Source organism: Carassius auratus, chromosome 6, assembly GCF_003368295.1.
Source record: "Carassius auratus strain Wakin chromosome 6, ASM336829v1, whole genome shotgun sequence".
Lineage (NCBI taxonomy): Eukaryota > Metazoa > Chordata > Actinopteri > Cypriniformes > Cyprinidae > Carassius > Carassius auratus.
In genome coordinates, this window is record NC_039248.1 from 19,694,923 (window position 1) to 19,719,913 (window position 24,991).

Here is a 24,991-nt window from a genome sequence, read left to right on the forward strand (position 1 = left end):
CATCAAAACACGAACATGAGCTCATTCCTTTCACAACGCGTGTGTATACAGGCCATAAAGTCAGGACATGAATCAGCTAGTAGTGTTTTATATGTATTTTATAATTTTTTGTTGTTGAAATGAACATGTAAATAGGATTCAGCACTTGGCCAATAATCAAAAAAGCTCATTTGTAACAATAGAGTTCGTGCAGCTCAAGTTCTGTTCTGAAATTCAAGATCATTTCTCATTGTTTCAGTCAAATTGTGATCAGAATGATTTCTGTAGGATCAACTCTTCTTTTTAATTTGTAATAATATTTGTACAATATTGCTGTTTTTATTGCATTTTTATCAAATAAATGCATATGAGACCTATTTAAAATAAATAAATAATCTTACAGACCCCTAATTCTTTTATAGTAGTGAATCACATCTTAAAAAAGAGCATGAGTAAAAGCTAAGCTTTTTTATTACAAATTTCTGCACAGCCTTATTATTTACATTTTTGTTTTTTTTACACACATTTTAGTTTAATATGCATGCATTACAATATGCAAAGAAAACATGCAATCAGTAGATATTTTTGTGTTTGCTAAATGCATACATTCTGCATGCATACTATACATGTCCACAGAGAAATTAAAGTCTAATTTCTGATCTATTTTGGTTTGTGACAGTACAAACGATCTGCAGTAAGTCACAGAGTGATCTGTCAGAGAGAGATTTCGTGTCAGCCACGAGATACTTAGACACAGTGGAAGTCCAGGCATTTGACTTTTCTGACATCTGTCAGAAGTATGACGGACTGGAGTATTCAATACCTCCAGAGAGTGTGTGATGTTTGGGCAGTATGTTATCTGTTTAGCATTTCTGCTGCAGTATATGTGTATTTCTGCACAGTATAATCCCCTTTCAGTGTGGAGTTTTGAGATGGACAGAGATAGTTCATGTACACTGTAAAGTGAGCATGATTAAGCATGATGTGTTTGGGTGTGAGTGTGTTTGTACAGTACCTTGCTGACATCTCGGTGCTGGTAGACTTGAGCAGCTGTCTGGCTCATCTGCGTCTGAGAATAGTACTGACTGACAGCATGCATGTAGGAACTGTAGTCTCCATATGAGGAGGTGACCACCACCTGTGACACACACAAACACATTTGTCATCATTTTGGACACTTTCCATTGACTTCTATTGTTTTTCATGAGATTATCTATCCCCTAACTAAGTGATTCCCACTTTTTTGTCAGCAGAACCCCTTCAACCTAAATTATTTGCTTAAAGTAGCCCCCGAACTGAATATTTAAATAATTTAACAACAAATTTGTGTGTACTTACCTGAGGTTGCTCTTTTGTGCATTCAGTAACTGCAGCAGTCTCTTGGCTAGTGTTGCCGTAGGTCTGTGCTTGGTAGTGTTGATACCACTGCTGCATGGCCTCCTGTGGCACAGAACAGAACCAATGAAACAGAATAAAATACAGTCAGACACAGCTTTAACGTGGATCTATATGAGGATCTTGACTTTGACTTTAAGACCCCAATGTACTTCCAAGTGAAAATCAAAGAACAAACCGGTGTGACATCATTCCAAACAAATCAGGCCAAAATGGAGCTCGTTTGGAGTTTATCATTTTGGGAGTTCAAAATAGCTTGTCAAGTCTGAAAAGTTTTACTCTGGCAGATAAACACCTTCGAACTAACACTGATCCATGGCAATTAAATAAGAGGAGATGTGCTCTGACTCTCCTTGCAACTCTTTTTTTCTGGCTTGACACCAAGTTGTGACACACCAAGTTGACGGTTGGTGGTTGACCAATGTCGGGCCATCGTTGAGTGTATGTTGGATAAGTGTGTTGGTACTAGTCAGACCCTGTCGGCAGATTCTAGGGAGCTCGTCGAATCTGCGGAGGAACTCATTGGTGAGAGAGATGACTCTGAATAGCTGTTCAGCTTAGCGAACCAGTGTACAAGAAGAAAAAATAAAATGATGTAAGAAAGCCGAAAGGGCACACACAAAACTTTTTTCATTATACATTCCCAGTCCTATTTCTTCTTGTTTCCTTTTTGAATAGCAAATGGCTGTGCTATGGCTGGTATGGAGAGTTATTTCTCTCACACAGGCACAGAATCTACATGCTAGTTGGCCGTTGGCTGTAGTCTTTGCTGTGTGTTCAAGCGCAACTTTTTGGCTCAGGCGCAGGTGCGACAGCACAATCGGCTTTTGTTGCTGCTAGTTCTTTGATGTTGGTTTGGTGTGTCTTTGGTGACTCTAGTTCCAGTCTCAGATGGCATACCCAGTCCATTCACTAACAACTTGCTGCATACTGTACACAAAAGGGCAACAGGTTTTTTTTATTTATTGGATTTTTCAGAGGTCAGGGTACACACAAGTCCATCGGGCAAAAAAATTGTACAAGGTACTAGGCAGCTCCAGTACCTCTTGTGTCCAATCTGGAACCATTCTGTGCATTTCCACCATTGAAAAGACACTTCCTTTCCTTCAACCACTAAAACCAAGCTGGTCTCAAACCAGGAACCACTAATGTCAAAGCCCAGGGTGCAGGATAATAGGGGCTTTTGTACTCCATAGTTCTAGAAACTTGCCAGCATGGTGGTTCCAAGAGAACCATTTTCACCCTTAGCCCGTTTTCCTGGTTGTATTCGCACTGGCGGCAAAAACTATAAAGCTGCCAAAAGCGACACCTTTATTTGTGGCATTTACAAACGTCAACAACCGTTGAATGGAGGATGCCATGATCATAGCTGTTTTTGTTGTTTGTTGTGGGGTTCGTACACTTATGTCACTGGTAGTTCCTATAGAACTGTTTTAGACTCTACTCTAAAGTAGGTGCTAATTTTGTGCCCCCAACCAGAATTTCTAGAACTAAAACCATTCCTGTAGTGCAAACACGCCAAAAGCAGGTACTTTTGCCAATAGTTCAAGGACTATGGCTATGGAAAGGTTCCTCTGGTGCGAAAGCCCCTAATATCAGCAACAATTAGATAAAACACAGGCTGTTTCTGACAAAAGTTGAAAAAAGGATAAGCACAAGCACCAATACCATTTGAATGGAAATGTGTTTTTTTTCTGAGCAAGAAAGTTTGGTGATTCATGGTTAATGGCTAACATCGTTCAAAGAACATTTAGAACTTTTTTGGAGAAATTAAAAACAGAACAAAATTTCCTTGAGCAATAATAACAGGTGCTGGTCATATAATTAGAATATCATAAAAAAAGTTTATTTATTCCACTAATTCCATTCAAAAAGTGAAACTTGTATATTATATTAATTAATTACATATTTCAAATGTTTATCTCTTTTCATTTTGATGATTATGACTGACAACTAAGGAAAATCCTATATAATAGAATATAGAGCAGAATATTACTTAAGACAAATACAAAGAAAGGATTTTTAGAAATCTTGGCCAACTGAAAATATGAACATGAAAAGTATGAGCATGTATAGCACTCAATACTTAGTTGGGGCTCCTTTTGCCTGAATTACTGCAGCAATGCGGCGTGGCATGGAGTTGATCAGTCTGTGGCTCTGCTCAGGTGTTATGAGAGCCCAGGTTGCTCTGATAGTGGCCTTCAGCTCTTCTGCATTCTTGGGTCTGGCATATTGCATCTTCCTTTTACTGCTAGAGGGCACGTATTTAAAATAAATAAAGAAAAAAAGGCATTGCTTGATGATGCCATGACTGAGTGTGGAATCATGGTAGTTGTGGTTTTCATCCCCACAGCTGATGCAATCCAACAGGCAGAAATCATGTTCATGGATGAGCTAATGATTTATTAACGCAGTAGAATGAAGCAGAGTGAGGCTGAAAGCCTTCAAAGTGAAACAAGGCCACTGAACGAGCTTTGATTATGCCACAGTCCACTGCTTCTGCTCCTTCCGATTGTGCGTATGTGTGTGTGTGTGTGTGTGTGTGTGTGAAGGGGGGGGGGGACGCTGTTTTATCCTACTAGATACATTTAAAAGTTCTGTTATAATGCTACTTTGTGCAGTCGTCACCTGTCTAATAAAACGTATAACATATTATAGCGTCTTTGGTGTTTCTATGTTTTCTACAAAACAATACCGGAATTTCGAGGGGGTTATGATGTCACTGGCAGGCGACACAGTGACTCTATGGCCACGGTCTGTGTCACTAGATAAAATTGCTTATTTCTTTGGAATTAAATATTCTTCTAAACATTTGTGATAATGTAAGTTCACAAGTCAGCAAAATATATAACACTGTTCTAGTGGTTTTTGGATACTTTATCAGCCTTTAATGCCGATTGTCTCATTATGTGATTCTACACTGAATACATTGTACCTCTTTGCATCCAGGTGCCTGTAAGGCTAGATCTCCAGCTGTTTCCCCTTTTTTTCTCTCCATCTGTCTAACCTTGTGGCCTAATACGTTTGGCTAGCTTTCTCTTCTACCATACCTTTAATACATCTCTTCCTTCTCATCTCCTTCCCATCACTCCTTTCACCATTCCCTGCTCTCTTTCTCTCTGGACGCCTACAGCGTGAAAGCTCACTGTCTCATTTCACTAAAGCTGGTGGAGTGTGTGGGAGTGTGCGACCAGATGGGACAGACAACTTGCAGCCAATCTTCCTCTTCCCTCCTGCCTTCCCCCTCTGCATCTCTCGCTCCCCCTTCTCTCCCTCCAACTCTCACCCACTCCTTCTCGTATTGTCATAGGAACGCCAGCAGTAATGAGAGGGAGACCCACATTTAAACCATTTAATCCTGCTAAATTTCCTTCCCCTCCAAACCCTCTGCCAGGGAATGAGTAGGGGATCACCCTAAAGACACTGGCAGGAATCTGAGAGACTGTGGGTGGACTGCAACTCCTTCTCCTTCCCTCTCATCCTCTCCTGGAGCACATTTTCCTCTCTTCTGCGTCTGCTGAAATCTTTATATTCCCATTTCTATTTCATTTGACATTTTTTTTGACAGCACAGTGAAAAGTGTTAGGATATTATTCTAGAGAGGTCTTGGGTAGGGCTTTTGTCGGGCACCTATTCTGCCGCCGTTCACAGTTTGTGTGCCATGTGGTGTTATCGGCTAATCAGCATTGACATGATGTCATCTTCCTGAGTAATTAGTCACATTGCATTTATGGCCCGGGTGATTGGCTCAAAACTTCTATGCCCAGATAGCATTTAAATCACATACTTCAGGGGGTTTTAGGCCAGCTGAGTGACTGGCATTAGCTCCATTCACACATACAGTCTTTACTGGTAAATTACCGGTGCATAAGAGATCATGCATGAAGAGGACTTTTTCCAAAATACCGGTAAATCAGTTCTGACAATTTTCTGGTATGAGAAGTTGCAACTTTACCAGTAAATCACCTGTCTTATGCCATGGGGTGAACAAGGAATAGGATTCCTGGTATGAGGGCAGAATGTACTGATGTAAGAAGTCAGTAAGCGCCAATGCTTTTAATTGTTTTTCTATGTAAACATGCACTAGACGAACATCCAGCCACCTTGCACTCAAGACTTGCCTTATTTTCCATTCATCAGCATTGCAGCTCTGCATTTACTATTGCTTATTATAGTAACTGTAGTACTAATGGTATCTATTATGCATCTCATGGGCAAAAACACGTTTTGTTTAATCATCCCCTTATGCCAGACACTCAGAAGTTTAAAACATGCTGGCAGATTGGACAGAGACTAAAGTGCAGTCCCTAATCCAGGTGGATGACAGTGCAGCTTTTAAAGGTAATTTCCAATGACTGTCCTCACAGAGTATTTTGTTACTGATGTGTGAATGTTTTTTTTTTTTATCTGTAAAAAGACAGAACACCATCGCTTGGGTGAATACCACGTTTGTGCATTTACCGGAAAAGTTATTCTGGTATTTTTAAGACATCTGATGCTTAATGTGAAGCGGGACTTTTGGTGTGAGGGTTACAGAACATAACAGTGAAGTAATATAAACCAAGCAATCAACAAAAAACTCTGTCAGGTCTGATTGAAATGGAAGAAGTAACTTTTATCATTTTCTAACTCTGGTAAGGACACGGTGGTGCACTACAGCTCCATTCTGATGGAACTCTTTTTTCAGTTTTGAGCATTAATTTTCTTTATTCCGTATAGACCCATCTATCTCTATTGTGCAGCTGAGCATATGGTGGAATTGTTTTCTTTCTCATGCTTCTCACTCTCTCTCTGGCTTTCACTGTCAAGTCTATGGCTCAGTGGAAGGTTGTGTTAGAAAGAGGAATTGTGGGGGATATAAAGGGGAGAGAAAAGACCTGGGAGAGAGGGCTAAGAGCGAGACTGATCGATCTATCTATCCATCAAAATCATAAATAATTTTTTTCACTGATGAATAGAAAGTTCCAAAGAAAATATTTTTTCTAACATTACAAATGTACAAATGTACATTTACTGTCACGTTTGAATAGACTGAATGCATCCTTGCTAAATTAAACATTCTTTTTTCTTACATTAAAAGTGTTGAATCGTAGTACATCAAGGATTCCACTAATACATCAGGCAGTTGACACCGTTTTCAACAATGGTAATAATAAAAAAAATATTAAGCAGCACATCAGCACATTAGAATTATTTCTGAAGGATCGTGTGACACAGAAAACTAGTAAAAAAAAAATCAGCTTTGCCTTCTCCGGTGTAAATGTTGTAGTTACCTGTGTGTATTGCTGAGTGTATTGGTGAGTGTATTCTGCAGGAGTGCTCTCGGCGCTGTATTGACTGGGTGGGTGGGTGGCAGGTGGCAGGACTGCGCTGTATGTCCCAGTGTGCGCCTGCACAGTCTGAGGTTTACTGTTGCAGGGTGCTGCAGGAGAAACACATACATGATGTAAATCAGGGCCTGCTCTGGGACACCCATTTAGAGCATCTCTCACACACACACTTTATCTTCTCTGCCGGTGTGGGCTGCAGCCAGTCTGGCTGTGGCCTTGAGCAGGGAGAGACAAGGCAGTCGTACACTGTAAATATTATCATTGAAAATAAAGAGCTGACAGAGAAGAGATGTCATGCACAAGTGCGTCATCTTCAGTGGGTGCCGTTCTGATTGTGCACGTACCTTGTAGTACCACTCCAGGAAGCACACTAGCCAGGTTTAGATATGGGTTGGAAGGCAACTTCACTTCTTTAGGGGGGTCTCCCAACAGAGACGTCTGACAGCTGGACTGACTCTATAGACAGAGGATAAAGAAAGTGAGAGAGACAGGGTGAGATTACACAATATACTACAGCACTGCAGCTGCTAATCTTAGTTACTCATATATAGACAATAGACATAAAGGTATCATGAAGCATCTTTTTCAGTATATTTAACTTATGCATTGTGATGTTTTTTTACTAGAGAAGCTGAGCATCTAGCATGAAATAATGTAGAGTGGGATCCTCAAATCATTTCCAATCCATATGACTTTATTTCTTTCACTGAGCACAAAATAAGTTCGGTTTATTTCTAGAACACATTTAATTACAGCCACAGGCCGACGAAAGAGTTGCACAATAAGTACAAATACACTATTTGAAATAAAATAAAAACAAAAGTAGATGGTGTTTCATGCTGTCAAAAATTTAAAAATACATTTCATGAGCTAGATTCCAAGTCCTTAGAGTCTTTAGTCACTGTCCATTTTAATGGTATAGAAAAGATCAGCTCAGACATTCTGCAAAACGACTTTTTTTTCTTCTCCACAGACATTCTTTTAAAGCATCTTTGGTTTTTCTTTCACAGATTTCACAAATAAACCGCAATCCAAGAGCAAGGAGGCCATGGAAAAGTACTGGCACAATGTCTGGCATTCATCTCTAATACAGTCACACAGAAGGCAGAGCCCTCCATCAGCCTGTGTAGGGTAATGCAGTAAGTAATCAGAGCCTAGAGCACTAGTGGTCTGTCATTAGGGCTCAGAACTCTGTCAGAGTCTGTACTGAACTTTCCTAGGCATTTGAGTGCTTGTGTCTGAATAAAGACACCTCCACAGAACAGTGGAAATGGAGTTCCAGGAGTTCGACAGAAGCACTTCAGACAGAATCATAAGTATAAGTGAGTGTGTACTTTTCTGTGTTTGGTGTTCAAAGTGTAAAAAAAAAGGCTGGTACTGCCCTTGATGTTATTTTAATATAACAATAATAAGTATATATTGTATAGTATGTATATTTTAGAATGTTGACATCCTTCTAATGTGCTAATTTAATGTTCAGTTAATATTTCCTATTACTATCAATGTTAACAACAGTTTTGCAGCTTAATATTTGGTGGAAATCCTGATCCATTTAAGGAGATTTAAGGATTCTTTGGTGAATAGGAAGTTTAAACATTTATTTTGAAATAAAAATGAAATGAATGATAAATTAATTTAATGCCTCTTAATGAATAAAAGCAGAAAAAATACTGACCTCAAACCTCTGAATGTTAATGAATATATTTAACTATAAAATAAATATGAATTTTCAATACTCATCATTCCAAACCTGTAAGATCTTCGTCCATCTTCTGAACACAAATTAAAATTTTTTTTAATGAAATCCGAGAGCTCTCTGACTCTCCATAGACAGCAACACAACTGCCATATTGAAGGCCAAAAAGTATTCTCACAGATTCATAAAATTATGGTTCAACCACTGATGTCACATGGACTATTTTAACAATGTCCTTACTAATGTACCTTTCTGGGCAATAAAATGTTTCAGTTGCATTGCTATTCAGTCTATGCAGGGTCAGAAAGCTCTCGGATTTCACCAAAAAATATCTTAATTTGTGTTCTGAAGATGAACGAAAGTCTTACAGGTTTGGAACGATATGAAGGTGAGTAATTAATGATAGAATTTTCATTTTTGGGTGAACTACCCCTTTAAAATTCGGCTTGAGCTTGATCCCTGATCAGTATATGTTGTCACTGTATGGAAAAGAGCAGCATAAACATTCATCAATGTTTTTTCTTTTATGTTCTTTAAAAGAGAGAAAGTCAAAGGGGTTAAAATGACAAATGTGAGTAAATGATGGCAAAATCAAGTCTTAGTTAATTATTCCTTTAAAATGTAAGCTCTGAAATGTCTCAGATTTCCTCATTTTTGCCTTGAGGTGAGAAATTCGAGAAATAAAAAATAAAACCAGGCTTACTGTAATGGAAGTATTAGTCTGCACGCTTGAACTGTGGTGGTTGGCTGGAGCTTTGTGCGTTGTACCCCCTAGCAAATGTCCCAGGCTTGGTGCGTTAATTCCAGGAAGGAAGTTTTGCAGTTGTGCTTGGGAGCTTATAGAGCCTCCTGTGGTTCCTGGAGGTGCAGGCTGTTTCTCTGGAGCCAGGCATGTCGCAGTGACTCCATTCTGCTCTGCAATGGAACTTGTGTGTGAACGTCCAGGTACATGTGACACCATTCCAGCCCCAGAGTTTCCACCCTGGGACGTGACCGAAGAAGAGTCTTGGCCCAACTCTACAAACCAGAGAACTTTGTTAAACTACAGCAGTAAAAAAAAAGCCTCCATTCTCAATGCATATAGTGCATACTCTGGAAAACCATAGTTTAGTATTTCAATATCTACCTCACAGTAACACCTGCATGGCACTGATATTCAAATAGAAATGACCCTGCACAAAGGCATACTCTTCAAAGGTCTTCAATGCTTTGATGAAAGCCAATGCCAGACTTTGCACACACAAACAGACACATGTCTGTATAAAAGCACAAAGGAAGAAATACTGATTGAAGCGGCTGCCTCGAACTGCTTATAATGGGGCTTTCAAACTGTTTGAGGATTTGCATTGCAAATGTCTTTCCCTGCGGTAGCGAATGCGACCTCTGGACCCGGCCTGAGGTTTGCGAGCTTGACCGCTCAACCAAGAAGCTCTCACCTGTGGGAGAATCTCCCAGCAGCCCCTTCCCCAGAGGAACCGGTGCCTGAGTTCGAAGACCCAGAACTTTTTGCAGGAGCAGCCGAGAAGGGTCGCCCAAAATTCCTGGGACCTGAAGGGAAATGAAAGAGTGATGACGGAGAAAAGAGAGCAGACAGGCTATAATAGGGTCATGTGGCGAGTGAAAGATGAAGTATACACAGATGAGATTATAGCTACAAAAAAAAACATACACATGCATAAAAGAAGATTTATGTCCACATTATTATTGCATGAATTCCTTGTTTTTTTTTTTTTCACTTCAATTTTCCTTTGGATGGCATTATTATTCTTTAACCAGAATCGAAAAATTTGCATTAAAAATGCCAGTTAGATGTATGGTTCTAATACTGCTATATAAAATAAATGATGCTTTTCTGAACAAAAGCTGCGGTTTTCTCATTATTTACAATAGAATTTAATGCAGACCAATAATGTCTTTGCAAAAAAGAAATATGAACACAATTTCTGGCTGTTGGTGAATACCGTGCAGGAAAGTAAAATGTGATAATGTATTTCTTTGTTACTGGTACGTTTGCGACCTGTGAACACACACACAGACCCTCACATTAGCGATCTGCTTGTCTTTGATCTGTAAGAGCTGTTGTTGGGCCATCTGCATGTGAAGAAGATTCTGAAGAACAAGACCGTTTCCTAGGATGGCACTCTGCAGGAGAGAAAGAGTGATTGTTAAACACGCTTCAGTATTCTTTTCTATTAATCTATGAGGCAGAAGCCTATTCTAAAACATATTTCCTTCTAAAGTTTTCATCTTTGCTGTAACCTATAACCTTTTTTAGAACTATGAGCACCTTTGGCTTTGAGAACTTTTAGAAATGAAGCTTCCTTAAAGGGATAGTTCACTCATTCACCCGAAATTGAAAATTCAGCCTTCATTTACTCACTCTGTACTTGTTCCAAACCTATATGAGTATCTTTCATCTGCTGAACACACGTCAACGGTTTGGTCAACTTGTTTTGTGTTATCCTCAACTTGAGGATGAGTAAATGATTCCAAATTCCAAAATGTTCATTTTCGGTTGAACTACCCCTTTAAGTCAGGCTTGCGAGTGCCAGAAAGAGAAAACGTGTACCTGCTGTGCTTTTCCTAACTGTAGCAGCGCTGCGGTCAATGGTGGATGCAGGAAGGGCAGATTGTGAGGTCGACCAAACTTTCCTAATGGGAAACCATTAGACAAAGAAAATGAGAGGCAAACATAAAAATAAATAATGTAAAAAGGAAAATAAGAGAGATGGACAGCAGAAATGATGTGGTCGATATTGGTGGCCCATGATTTTCATCATTCCAAAATTCCTGCTTCAGCACTAATGGCAAGTTGCTTCGAAATAGGTAGAGAAGTTTAACATTTAATCATGTGCTATATTTAGTGTAGTAATTGTGTGTTCTCTTCAAGCTCCGGCCTTCACTTCTTCCTTAGCTCATTTATTCTCCCACCCAATGAAAAGTTCATTTTAATATATGATTAGGCTTTCATCAAGAGAACAATCTGCTGAGAATCTACAGTGCTGCTGATCACCTTTACACAGTGAACACACACACACACACACAAGCAGAAGTATGAGAGACATTTCATCTCAGAATCTACAATGCCTGTGGGACACATTTTTGGTTCTGTCTGGAAAAGTACTTAAATGTGTTATCATGAATATTCAATAAATTATTTGCCTAATGAGTGAAGAGATATTTAAGACGGGCACAGAGTGAGAGAGAGTGTTACCTCCTCGTTTGGCGGTAGGGTAAGGTCTCATAAGGACCTGCAGAGCAGCAGGATTGGTCATACTGTTGAGGAACTGGGCCAGATTGGGTTCAGGCAGTAAACCTTTCTTATTGCTCAACATCTGAAAGAGCAAACACACGACAAAGATAAAAACATTAATTCATTCATTTATTATCCAAACATAAATCCATATCTAGTTTAAATAAATAATTTACTTGGGAATCAAAACTGCATACATTAAAAAATATCTTAAGCTTTTCTTTTTTGACTTTATTTATATATTTATTTTATCCAGGAAATATTTTCAGTATAATGAAAGTGAATGGCAACTGGTGTGAGCAAGCTAAAAAAAATTGAATTAAATAAAAACACATTCCATACAACTTGTGTATTATCAATTGAAAGTAATTTCATGTTAACAGACTCAAGTTTTTACTCATATCTTTGGTAAAGCTTTACATCTAACCCAGATCTTTTGGAATGTAGTATAATATAGTTTTTCATGATACATTTCTGTAGCTTTTGCCTCATCTCTGAAGCTTAAAATCTTCAGTCCCTATTCAATGTTTCTTTTTTAATGCTCCATAGAAGAATGTAAGACTTTAGCAAATACCTTTTCTACAAGTTAAGTTTTTATATACTTTTATACTTTTAAATAAGTTTTTAAAAACATTTAGAAATTTAATCTGGGTTAAAAAGTTACTAAAGAGGTCATATGATGCGATTACATTTTTCCTTTCTCTTCGGAGTGTTAGAAGCTCTTGGTGCATGAAGAAGATCTGTAAAGTTGCAAAGACTAAAGTCTCAAATCTAAAGAGATATTCTTTATGAAAGTTGAGACTTGTCTACGCCCCCCATAAAATGGCTCATTTAAACACACCCCCACATGTCTACGTCACTGTGTGGGAATATTTGTATAATGCCACCCAAATGTTCATGCAAAGAAAGTGGAGCACTATGTTTTGAAGATGCTGTGTTTCGTTGTGAAAGCGAAGTAACTTGGTTTGACCTTCCAAAAGAAGACACTAGAAATCAGTGGATGAGTTGCATTTACTACACTGTTTCAGAATAGTTCAACCCAAATATTCAGATGTGTGCAGTGCATTTTATGGAAGACGAGGACTGTTTCCTGTGAGAGTAGCCTATAATGCCGGTGTCTCTTTCTATAAAGTGGGGCAGTCATAACTTTGCAAGAACAGTCTGGTGCTTCTGACTCACAGCCTGTAAGTACAAAGTACATTTACATATTTAAAAAAATTCCCACTGATGATTCAAACATGAGTTTTAAGCAGCATAGAGCAGTGTTTTTTGTTTGTTGTTTCTCCGATCACAAATGCAGACATGGTTTTATGTTTACGCGGCGTGATAAGCAACGCAATGCATAAAAAGACAGTGTAAGTCATTATAATCAGTAATTATGTCCCCACTGGATGCAACAGATGCCTCATTTATAATGAATTATATTGTTTTTGTCTTGTCACGCTGGGACACAGCATCACATTATGGTAAGGCAGCGTTTCCCAATCCCAGTCCTCTTATCATGTATGACGTTTGTTCTAGTCGACCTTAAGTGCCCAGATAAGTGGACATCACTGGATATTACACCATGTTTCCATTTCAAGACGAGTGTATATGTTCCATTCAAAGGGCATTAAAGTGTACGAGACCTGAATTTAAATTGTATTTATTTATAATTTAAGGTATATGATGTCACACTCGTTTGTGCGTGAAGACTCTGCAGGCAGCAGCACAGCACAAATCCATGAATGAATGTTCGGAAGTGAAGTAAACTTCAAAGGATTTCCCCTGCTTAGGGAGTAGGGCGCAATGAACACTGTGCAGTGTACAGGGGTGATATCAGTCAGAATGCATTTCATACACGTAATTCTCTTCTAATGAGCTGGTTATAATAATCAGGTGTGTTAACTAAGAGAGACATATGCAGAGCAGGGGGGCTCAAGGACTGGGATTGGGAACCGCTGTGGTAAGTGGCGTAACATTTCTGTCACATGCTTGGGGTATTTGACGAATCACAATGCACTGGATGGCGGGCCAATCAGAGCACACCACACTTTTCAAAATGAAGAGCTTTGTAAAAATCGATGCATTTCACAAAGGCGGGGCATAGAGAAAAAACAATAATGTACAGTATGAGGAAAATAATGTGGTTTTTTTTGTTTTACCTTAAACCACATGGACACATTGCTTAACACCAAATACACAAAATAATGTTATTTTTATCAACGTCAATTGACCTTTTTAAACTTTTTTCCCCTAAAATCTTCTTCTGAAATATCTATATATTGCACATCAAGTAAATGATTAACCCTGTAAAGCCGTAAATAAAATATATATATATATATATAAAAAAAAGTGCACTAAGCAAAAAGATGCAATTTGATGCACTTACTAATATTCATATGGGCAAAAATGTTTTTTGAAAATATTAAATTCTGTTAGCTTATAATGTAAATTAGTATGTCTGCCAATAATATGTCTCAGTAAGATGAGGGGGTGGGGGTTAAGAATTTAATTTAGGGATTATATCACATGACAGAATGCTTCTAATTGTTTTTTTTAAAGCAAAAATAGGAGGGAAATTAGAGGCCTTAGAAATTAGATACGATACAGTAGACCTTATAGGGTTAAGCTTTTTTTGCAGAGCTTCCTTGATGTCTTGTCAAATGTTTATCTGGGATGTTTATGTCCCAGCGGTGAGTGAGCATGTGTGTTGGCATGGGGGAGATGCTTGCAGACATGCGGAACCCCTGATTAGATCTCTGATGTCTGCTAGAGGTGTGGATCCATCCCAACCACACTCCAACTCCATCTGCCGACTACTACTCCCCAACCCACACAGACATCTCCACTTGTGCACATACACACACTGTGCTGCCTTCATACTGGAATGGGTGAAGCCAAGGGTGTAACCACATATTCAGGAATGAGGGGACATAGACGCAATCATTTAAGAATCAGGAGAACGTGGAGGTAGTGGTGATGGCCCTGGGTGAAGCAGCAGATGAGTGAAGTATTTGGGGAGAGGGACTGGAGTGACAGTTGGCCTGTCTATTCATGAGAATGACAAAAGCAGGGCCGTGTCCCATCATGACCCCTGCCCAGAGCTTCAGAGATGGATTAGCAGAGAGCTCTGCTCCTGATATGTGCTTCCAAACTACAGCTGAGAAACTCTATAGCATGAGGCAATTGATTCAATCTACAAAAACTGAAACATCTGGTGGTTGCATTCTAAATAAAGCAGGGAAGTTTTGTCATATAAGTGACTGTGTATATATCTGAAACAAGAGATAAAGCACTACTGTAATTATTTGCTTAGAGGTTTTTAATATGAAGTAATATAAAATAATTAGCGATGCACTAACACAGACACTGACGTGTCATCCCGTGTCATCTGGATTAACACTAAATCAGGAATATAAGTAAAAACATTAAATGTTACATGAAATGTTCTGCATAATAAGTGGTTTGCAACATCATTACAGGAAAATGTCAAGTGATTACTGTACCGCAGCACTAGAAAAGCTCTAAATGTTCCGCATTTCAATGAAAAATAGGACACAATGATAAAATCAACAGTGAAAGTAACAGAAGCTTGTAATACATTTTAATTAAGAATGAAAATGACTAGGGAATATAAGTACAGTAATATGATTTGTTTGTTTGTTTGTTTGTTTTTCTACCCAGTATTTTAAAAAGTACAAATGCAATTAAAATACAGGTATTCATAAAAATGGGACCAGAAAATGTAATAAAAATAAACAATAAATAATTTATTTTATTGTAGTTATAGTTTTCAAATTATATTTTATGAATAATAACTTATAACCAATATTTATATAATAAATATATATATATATATATAATACATTAATTATAAGTTATATATGAATAATCATAATACATAAATGAATCATAAATTATTTTAAAAGCAATTTAATCACTTTAATTTAACTTTAATGTAAAAAGTAATAAACAAGAACAAACGACTTAAAATAACATTAATTAAATCCACATATGTTAAAAGAAAATTTTCCTAATAACATACATCTTTGTTTAAATCAATTTGACTGATTTCTATTAGAATTTTTTCCCGCCTTGTCAGTTTCCACTTCATTTTCTTTTTTAAATAAATTCCAAGTGTTTAAGCAGCATTCATTAGGCAGCAACTAAACTTAAGTTTCCAATTTTCTGGGGGTGATTTTTTTTTAAAGTTCCCTAACTATGATTAGAACCCAAAACAAACTATTTGTATCCTTGTTTATGTGACATTGAACAGATCTGAGGCACAGCACTAAAAATTACTGAATAAATGAACCAGTAGGCACATATCTGGACAGTATGTGTATGAGCTGATATGAGTTCTAACCAGTGAAGAAGACAAGTGCAGACATCTGCCAGTCCCCAAGCAGTGCTAAAATTACATGACTACACACGTGGAACGGCCGTCAGACTGAGGGGAAAGCTTGTGCTCTCACAGTCTGTGGATGAGTGGGTAGGTGTGTCTCAGATACAGACAGAGAGGCTCGGAGGGGTGGACTTCCTGAGAAATGTCAGCTTGTATTTACTCTATTTGGCTTGATACTTTCAGTTGGAAAAAGGGTAAGTAAGAGAGAGAGAGAGAGAAAGAGCAGTGGAGACATAAAGCACTGAACCCCATGAAAATAAAATTGAAGTTCAGTTCTGTCAGCTTCGAGGTCTTAATATATGCTCTTGTTCTCCTAAAAATTGATAAAATTACCAATAAGCATGTACATTTGAATTGATCGCAATTTAAAAAAAGAAATGAGCTCTTTGATATTTCCAGCTCCATTTTGCTGTTTTAATAAGACAAATGCCAACACAAGAAGAAACATTTCTGTCCATGAAATTGTTTCATATTGTCTATAAAAATATTCTACATTTTTTTTATAGACCTTTAGGAACTGGTAGTCAGATATTTTATTGTCCTCCATAACTAAAAAGCTTAATGTTGAACAATGAAATCAAGTAATGTTCAGATGTAACATCCTGCTCTGGCAACAATATACTGCATCCGTCTACAGAATTAAGTCTCGAATTTGAAAAGAAATGAATTAACAAAACATCAATGAGAACCACTATTTGAGATATGTGTGTGTGTGTGTGTGTGTGTGTGTGTGTGTGTGTGTGTGAAGGTTGGGATTTATATTGAGTTGTACCTAACTGAAGAGAAAGTCACATTCTGTCATTGTCTGTGAATAAGCTTGTCACATAAACAGAATAAAAGATTATGCTAAATGCAAATAATAAAATGCAACCAACCACAATTAGTATTACCATATTTTGTGTTGTATATAGTTTTAATAATAACATTTTAATAATAAAATAAAAAATTGTATTTAGCAGGGATGCATACAGTGATTGTAAAGACTTTTGATATTAAATTATATTTCAAATAAATGCTATTCTTTTGAACTTTCTAGTCATCCTGAAAAAGCCTCATGGTTTCCACAAAAAATAAAATACAAAAAATGTTTTCAACACAGATAACAGTAAGAAATGTTTCTTGATAAAAAAAAAAAATGCATACTAAAATGATTTCTGAAGGATCACGCGAGGCTGAAGACCGAAGAATGGATTTTGCCATCAAAGGAATAAATTAAATTGTATTATATTAAAATAGAAGACAGCATTTAAGTTGTGATAATATTTCACAATTTTACTTTGATCTTATTATCAAATAAATGCTGCACTGATATGCATAAAAGACTTCTTTCAAACACATTGAAAAATCTTACTGAACCCAAACATTTGAATGGTAATGTACTGTATATATTAAATATCGTGTAACACAAGATATGAATATATTTCAAAACTTTATTAAAAAGTCCACTGAGGGAATTCAGAGCTTAAGTCAAGTCTTATAAACTCTCTATAATGAACAGCAAGCTAAATAATACACTTAACTTTATCTTTCTGAAGGATACACAAAAATGTGAACCAGCCTGCATTAAACACAGACTCACCTGCAGCAAGAATAAACATGGTTTGTGTCGACCACAATGTGTATTATATAGTGAATAATTCTACGCCAAGGGCATGAAACCAAATAATTAATGATACGTTTAGAAAAACAAATTCTCAAACTAAGATAATCTGAGTCCTAAAGCAAAACCTGTGTTTTGGAGAATATCAGCTAATGCTCAACACCGCTGACAGTGTCTTCAGGACAGACTGCTGCTGCTGGTTTATGTGGCTCTGTCCAGCATGATGAAAATAGCCCTGCGGTTTATTTCAGGCCTCGGAAATGCAGCGGAGATCTGGAGATGTCTGAAACAGCAGGGTTTGTATGAATACTGTAATTAAACTGTCACCACTGCTGTTTCACACATGCACGTGTGTGCGTTAATGCTTCTGGATGAATATGTGAGAAACACTCTCGTTGCTTGCTATGTGGCGATAAAGAGAATGTCACTGGTCCCTTGTGAGCTTGCACGTCACTCACCACTCCCTGAGCAGCGATGAGGGCGGCGAGAGTGCTGCGTCCAGAGGTTCCTGGGGGACAGAGAGTCAGACGTATCTCCTGACCCTGGATCAGCTGTCTGTCCATCTCTAGCAGCACGGCTTCAGCCTGCTCCGCCGTCTCATACTCCACCACAGCGAAACCCCGCACTGGACTTCCCTCATCCTGAGCCAGCTGCAACACACACACACACACACACACAGTGTTAGGAGATCAACAAATCTTGCCAAAGGCGTGTGATTGTGGTACATCATTACAATCCAATTTTCTTTCAGTTCTTGCGAGGCATGATTATTTTATGAAACCAAAAACTGAACAATTTCATTCATTTTCATCAAAATTCTCAACTGGATGCGGCGTAAATAATGGAAGCACAATTTATCTTTAGATTTGAGCTTGGCTGGGTTGTGCAGAGCCTTAAGGAACCCACTGATCTATGTCTTCTGGAGTTGATTTGTGAGTTGCCTGCAGCTAAAGGATGTGGTTAATGATTGTGACATTCTGACATGAGAAATAAAACTCCCAATGCATATTAAGCACTACTTCAATATTAGGACAGAAATTGAGGTTTAATTATTGAGTATTTTTTCCTTGTGGCAAGCATGAAGATTTCTGTTTATTGATACCGTAGGGTCCAAATATCTGAGACCAGACATCTGAGGAGTTTTTTTTTCATCTGTTTGTTTGTTTTTATTTAACGCTCATTATTTTATTATGAATAATAATAATAATAATAATAATAAAATACTAATTGTTGATGTTGTTGTTATAACTAGTAGTAGTAGTATTATTATCTGTACAAAGGATTTCATATTGGCTTATTTGATTAGTGATTTAGAAATACTGCATACTATTTCTTATGCATTTTGTTTCTTTCTGTATTGTTTCTTTGTTTACATTTTTTTTAAATCCTTAAAATTTCTGTTTATTTACAGGTTTAAATCAGATTTTTAGTATGGTTTCAGACTTTTGGACTCCAGTGCGTAGTGTCAAACCAAAAATGATTGAGACACCAGATATAATTTTAGATATCTTTTACTAGTGGGTGCAGGACACCATAGTTCATTTATGTAAGTAAGGATAGCAAAATAAAGTAAACTGTGACATATTATACCAAAACATTCTTCATACAATGGACTACTAGTAAAATGTATAAAAATTTGGGACAAAAGTAATTCAGATACTTTGACCTGATCATGATTTGCTAAAGTGTTTTTATGAATTGCTAATGCGAACGTTTTACACCACAGACTGAACAAAAGTAAGCATTGCTTGTAATTGGTTGACCTAAATTGGTATTATCTAATTGTGTACTTAAATGTAAAGCTAATTCATTACATTTTCAAATTAATTTGTTCAGACACAGTTTAACTCTGAGTTCTTGTCATATTTTATTACCGTTTTCTAAACAATAGCAAATAAATTGTGATAATGTGAAAAATGTTGAAGGTGTCTGAATAAATTTTGGTTTGACTGTGTATTTGTTATATAAATATAATTTAAGCTCATCCGCACTCTTCATATTCTTAAAGTGTCAGACCAGTCCAAGACACCAAAGTATAGGTCAGGCAAAGATGGTATACAACAATAACACTAACTATGGTATTGCAAAAATGACTGTTGTAAATAATCTATTAATGAGGTAAGACATAAATATAAATTATGTTTACTTAAGTTATTACTTTTTGGCATACACATAGAGACTATAAAAAGAAGCCATTTACAGGTTAAGGGGAAAAAGTAATTACTGTGCAAAAAAACAGTGTTTTTATAACTGTGTAAACCAAGCAGCATATCACAGCATTTCATCTTTGCTGAGACAGTGAGAAACATTGTGCCTTACTACGGTAGCTTCATGTCAGGAACAGAAATGACGTCATTTCATGCTTTCATTAATCCAGCCATGTCCAGATCTAAAACTAGACTCTGTCTGTGGGAGAATGTTCTGTGTTCCAGCAGGCAACTCAATTCCTTGTATATAGTTCTTTCCGTGACTCTGATCGGGGCGAAGAGAAATCTGGCTTTGTTTTCCTTTGTAAAAAGAAATATGAATGATATTTCAAATATAAAATACAACATCTCTAACATTCACAGCCTCCCAAAAAGTACCACGGTCACTTAAGCCACACTTAGAGATGTATGAACTTTATTGCATTAGGTAACAAAATATTTGCGACCACTATACCCAAGGTTTAATCAACTTGCAAACAAGCGTATTTAACGGTAAAGTGAATCACCATCAAAAAACGTACACATGCAATCAAGCCTTCTTGAAAATATGCTGAAGACTCTCTAATTCCCAGCACAATTACCAGGCAGTGCTTTTGAATCTCACAGTCCTTATGAGGAACCACACAGGGAATCAATAACATTTACAAGGTGAGCTTGAGTGAACACAAACACACACACACATACACTCTCCAGATGTGTTGTGAGGTGTTGGCTTTCATCTATGTGCGTCATTTTGTTGAACTGGCCTCAAGGGAGTCCAGCGGCACCTCATCAAAACATCTCCACCAACTGCCAGGGACTCATCAGTGGAAAGAACTGTCTCCTCTATCCACTCCTTCATCATGTTCGGCTTAAAGCTACGTTTGTTCCATGCCTCTTAGATAGTCTGGATCATGTTCGAAACACTAACCTCAAATTCAATCGATTTAGTCCATGATTCAGAACAGTCAGGACTCCTGTGCTTAATTCAGACTGATTTACAAACTTCTTTACAAAAGAATCACACTAATCAAACATTTTGTTGTTGTATACTGTTACCGTAATTTCTTTTATTTGTGAAATAGTGAGAACAAGTTAAAAGAACTTGTTGTTGACTTGTTTAGTGTCAAAGGTGGACGAAATTGTTATAACATTTGGCATATTTGAGATGTTTCAGCTGTTTTTGTTGAATTGGCCATTATAATACCCATATAAAGCAAACTATTGCCGGAACTACCTGCGACGAAAGGCATCTGCTGGAACATTGAAAATGATGGACTGGCTCCCTCAAAGTCCTGACCTCAACCCCATCGAGCAAATTTAGGGCGAGTTGTAAAATAAAAATGACAGATTAATTGTACAATCAAAGGAAAGCCTTTTGCTTGAGATGCAAAAGGCATGGGATCACATTAGTGTTGTGGTTCTCAAGAAATAGACTGGCTCTATGCCAGAGAGATGTGCTGCTGTAATTGCTGCAAAAGGTGGACATACCAAATACTTAAGTGCATTAAAACAGTATGACTCACTTCGTCTGATATTTGTTGTGCTCATAGCAACCATCTGCATGTTTCATGAGAATTATGAAATTGAATCAAGTTTTGGAGGCAAACAAAGGTAATTATTTTCAAATATGTCAGGTGTTCTAACAATTTTGGCCACAAATATTTTTTGTGCTGCTCAATAGCTTTCAGTACCATTTAAGTTCATGATTTAATATGATGACTCATGTGCTTAATTCAGACTGATTCACTTAGATTCATTACAAAGAATCAAGCTACCGTAATCATGTTTTGTGGACATTTGGTGCTGTTAATTCTTATATCTGTCTCTTTCTCAATCAATTCAATCCATGATTAAGGAAGATGGCTCCTTTGCCTGATTTTAAGTGATTCAAAGACTGACTCATTTTGGGTTCCCACACCTTGGTTAACTTCAAATTCAAGAACTTACAGTAATATGGGGACACATTTCAAGTGAGATAAAGGTTACAATTGTGTTAAACTGTAAGATATATTGGTACAGTTTTCATGTGTCAAACACACCTATACAAAAAAGCCTTTTTTTCATTTAATTTTGGCCATATGACAGAGATTATATATTCTATTTTTTGTATTTCTTTTTTGCATTAAACTGAAGAATATTTGGTACATCACAGAGTATGTCATTTCTATTTCTACAGTTAAGTTATTGTGGTGGGAGGAGCAAACGACAGGCACAGTGGGGGTGGCGGCAGGCCTTGGAGAGCGTGCATGCCCGGGAAAGAGACCGGTCTTCCGAGGTGAGGTGCGCTCAGCATTTAAACAGCAGCGGTGATAAGGCTCCATTTGCGTTAGGTTTGTCTCATCACACGCCATCAGCCCTGGGTATTTCAGTGCCTCTCCTCTCTCATGCACCCACTCCTGTCGGGAGCTGGATGAAGGGTGTTGATTAAGGGGGGGTGACAATGATAATTAAGGGGGGAGGCAGCTGACTCGCCAAAGAATATATATATAAAGGGTGTATAAAGGTTCTCAGAAATAATCAAATTTGTTGTCATAAAATCATACAAAAAATGTCACGCATTTATACACAAAACATTGGCCTGAGTAAATTTTACCACTATAGAATTTGACTGCACAACTGTAGTAATTTAGGAGGTGAATATACTGTGAAATTACATACAATATATGGCATAAAATTTGAAAATAACAACTGAACATGTCTATGAAACTTCCCTCAATAAAGCATTTTTTTAAACAATGACATTTAAAATTTTTAACTAAAATATTATTGCAACCATGTAGCCTATGAATTAATGTAAACGGATATTTTTCAATTAAAGACAACTTGAAGTGTGTAGGCTGATTTTGGTGCTTGAATTTGTTCTTCAGTATTAATAAGGTCCAGGTTTAGGAATATGCTAGAAGAGCCCACTCGCTGTGAAGTGGGAATGACCAGAGGATTCTGCAAGGTCTTAAAGCCTTATACAAACAATGATTTGTGCAAAAAGAATGATTTCTTATTTGTAAAATGCTTCTCTGATGCCTTAAATATGGGACAATTCCGTATTATACGGAATGGTTGGCAACCCTATTTTGCATGGATTTTATTGAAAAGAGCTTATGCTCATGTAACCAGAAGTTTTAAGATATATGAATATGGTTTTAAGTTTTTCTTGCCTGATGGGTTTACATCTTAACAAGCAAATAAATTCAACATTAATTTCACGATGTGTCTGTGAAACGTTAAAGGTACCATCCTAGTCATTTTGTGCGAGCGTGAACGTCATGGCAAAGTACCTCATGCAGGAAACATTTAATGTAACGTGTTAATGCATGTACTGTATATTCCGGACTATAAGTCACACTTTTTTTCATAGTTTGGCTGGTCCTGCGACTTATAGTCAGGTGCAACTTATTTATCAAAATTAATTTGACATGAACCGAGAGAAATGAACCAAGAGAAATGAACCAAGAGAAGACAGTACCGTCTACAGCCGTGAGAGGGCGCTCTTAGGGTCGTTTCATAGTCAACGCGAGCAAGCAACACGAGTGACGGGCTCTCTTTCATAGTCTAAACAGTGAATGCAAGCGTCACGGGTGATGCTTGTATGCAATACACCGCTCACGCAACAGGGGTAGTAGAGTCAGGTGATATTAGTAGAGTCGGGTCGTGTGATATTCAGATCACAATGGCAACTGTAGAGGAGTGTATTCTGTTGCTGATGAACTATCGTATAAGTATGGATGAATATGTATAAGTTCGCATAATTTTCCTCTAGCAAAAGCCTGCCATTGTATTCAAACCTTCTTCTGTAAACACAATATACTTGAATTAATGTACAATACTTGCAATGTCGCCCCCACCGACAACGCATAGTATTGCGTGAATCGGCGCGTCGCGTATCAAAAATTAGGACGACACATTTGGCTACGCACCGACGCATAATGGCGGCCGAAGCGTAACGATGCGTAGCCTTGGGGACGCGTATGCGTACAGATGCGTTGACTATGAAACGGCCCTTATGCTGCTTATTGCTCCTGTAAACACTGAAAACACAGAGCGCCCTCTCGCGGCTGTAGACGGTAATGTTTTTTCTTGGTTCTTGTTTTTAAATAAATGCGACATATAGTCCAGTGCGACTTATATATGTTTTTTTCCTCATCATGACGTATTTTTGGACTGATGCGACTTATACTCAGGTGCGACTTATAGTCCGAAAAATCCGGTAACTAATGTAAATCAAGAAGCTAGACCCCAAAGTATTGGGGAAATAACACATTAGTACACCAGAGAGAATAATATGGTATTTTTTTCTTTTTAAGTTTTAAATTCAAGCACTTTCAAGGACCTGTATGTATGTTTATTATCAAAAACTTTCCAGGGCCTTAAAACATTTGATTCAGATTCTTTCTTGGTCAGTTCAAAGAATCTGAACAATGCTTGAATCACCAGCTTTGACTAATTAATTACCAAGAAAAGCACAAATAAAGTGATTTATTAGTGTTTTGTGCTGTTCAATCTTTTTTACAATTTTTGCATTTAGCATGTAGAAATTAACTGAACATCGTTTTAACTTTTTAATGTCAATATATTATATACGTTGTGCCACGACTTAGTTTCTTTTTCATCACATACAATTCAAAAGTTCCCAACTCCTGAAAAACACTGCAGTAAACACTGATGCACAGCCTTCACACAGCCTGAGAGAAAAAAAGAAAGAAAGAAAGAAAGAAAGAGATAGATGAAGAAAGAAAGGATGAAGTTTGAATCGAGGGATTCTATAAAGTGAGTGGGTGGAAGAAACAAATCAGCTATTGGCAGTTACTCTGCTGGAAATGAGACTCCTGAGGGAACACAGATAGAGGAAAGAGAGACTGAGAGAGAGCTCTGGAGAGAGTGAATGAATGAACAGATAATGTCCCAGTGACAGCGAAGAAGATGGAAAATAAGGAGAGCTGAAGTAGAAACAGGATGTTGAGAGAAGGTGGGATGAAGATGGGCTGATTAGTGAACAGGCAGAAAGGACTGACATAAAGGATGATGGAAGCAAAAAGGGAAACACAAAGTCAGATTCAAAGCTGGACCTTATACATGTACATATGCACAGACATGAATACAGACATGCTGGTGAGAATGGAGGAAACCATGAATCTGTACTGTGTACTAGTGTGGCCTGGATATTT

General features: G+C 37.6%; 1 protein-coding gene across 1 annotated transcript in view; it reads right to left on the reverse strand.

The window, feature by feature from the left end:
- The window catches only part of LOC113100096 (ribonucleoprotein PTB-binding 2-like), a 63,458-nt gene that overhangs the window by 3,365 nt on the left and 35,102 nt on the right, over positions 1-24,991 (reverse strand). Inside the window, 10 exon segments of the mRNA XM_026264971.1 lie at positions 995-1,117; positions 1,318-1,419; positions 6,648-6,796; positions 7,049-7,160; positions 9,104-9,417; positions 9,837-9,948; positions 10,444-10,542; positions 10,970-11,052; positions 11,615-11,735; positions 18,099-18,290. Of these exon segments, the coding sequence (XP_026120756.1) occupies positions 995-1,117; positions 1,318-1,419; positions 6,648-6,796; positions 7,049-7,160; positions 9,104-9,417; positions 9,837-9,948; positions 10,444-10,542; positions 10,970-11,052; positions 11,615-11,735; positions 18,099-18,290 (1,407 nt within the window).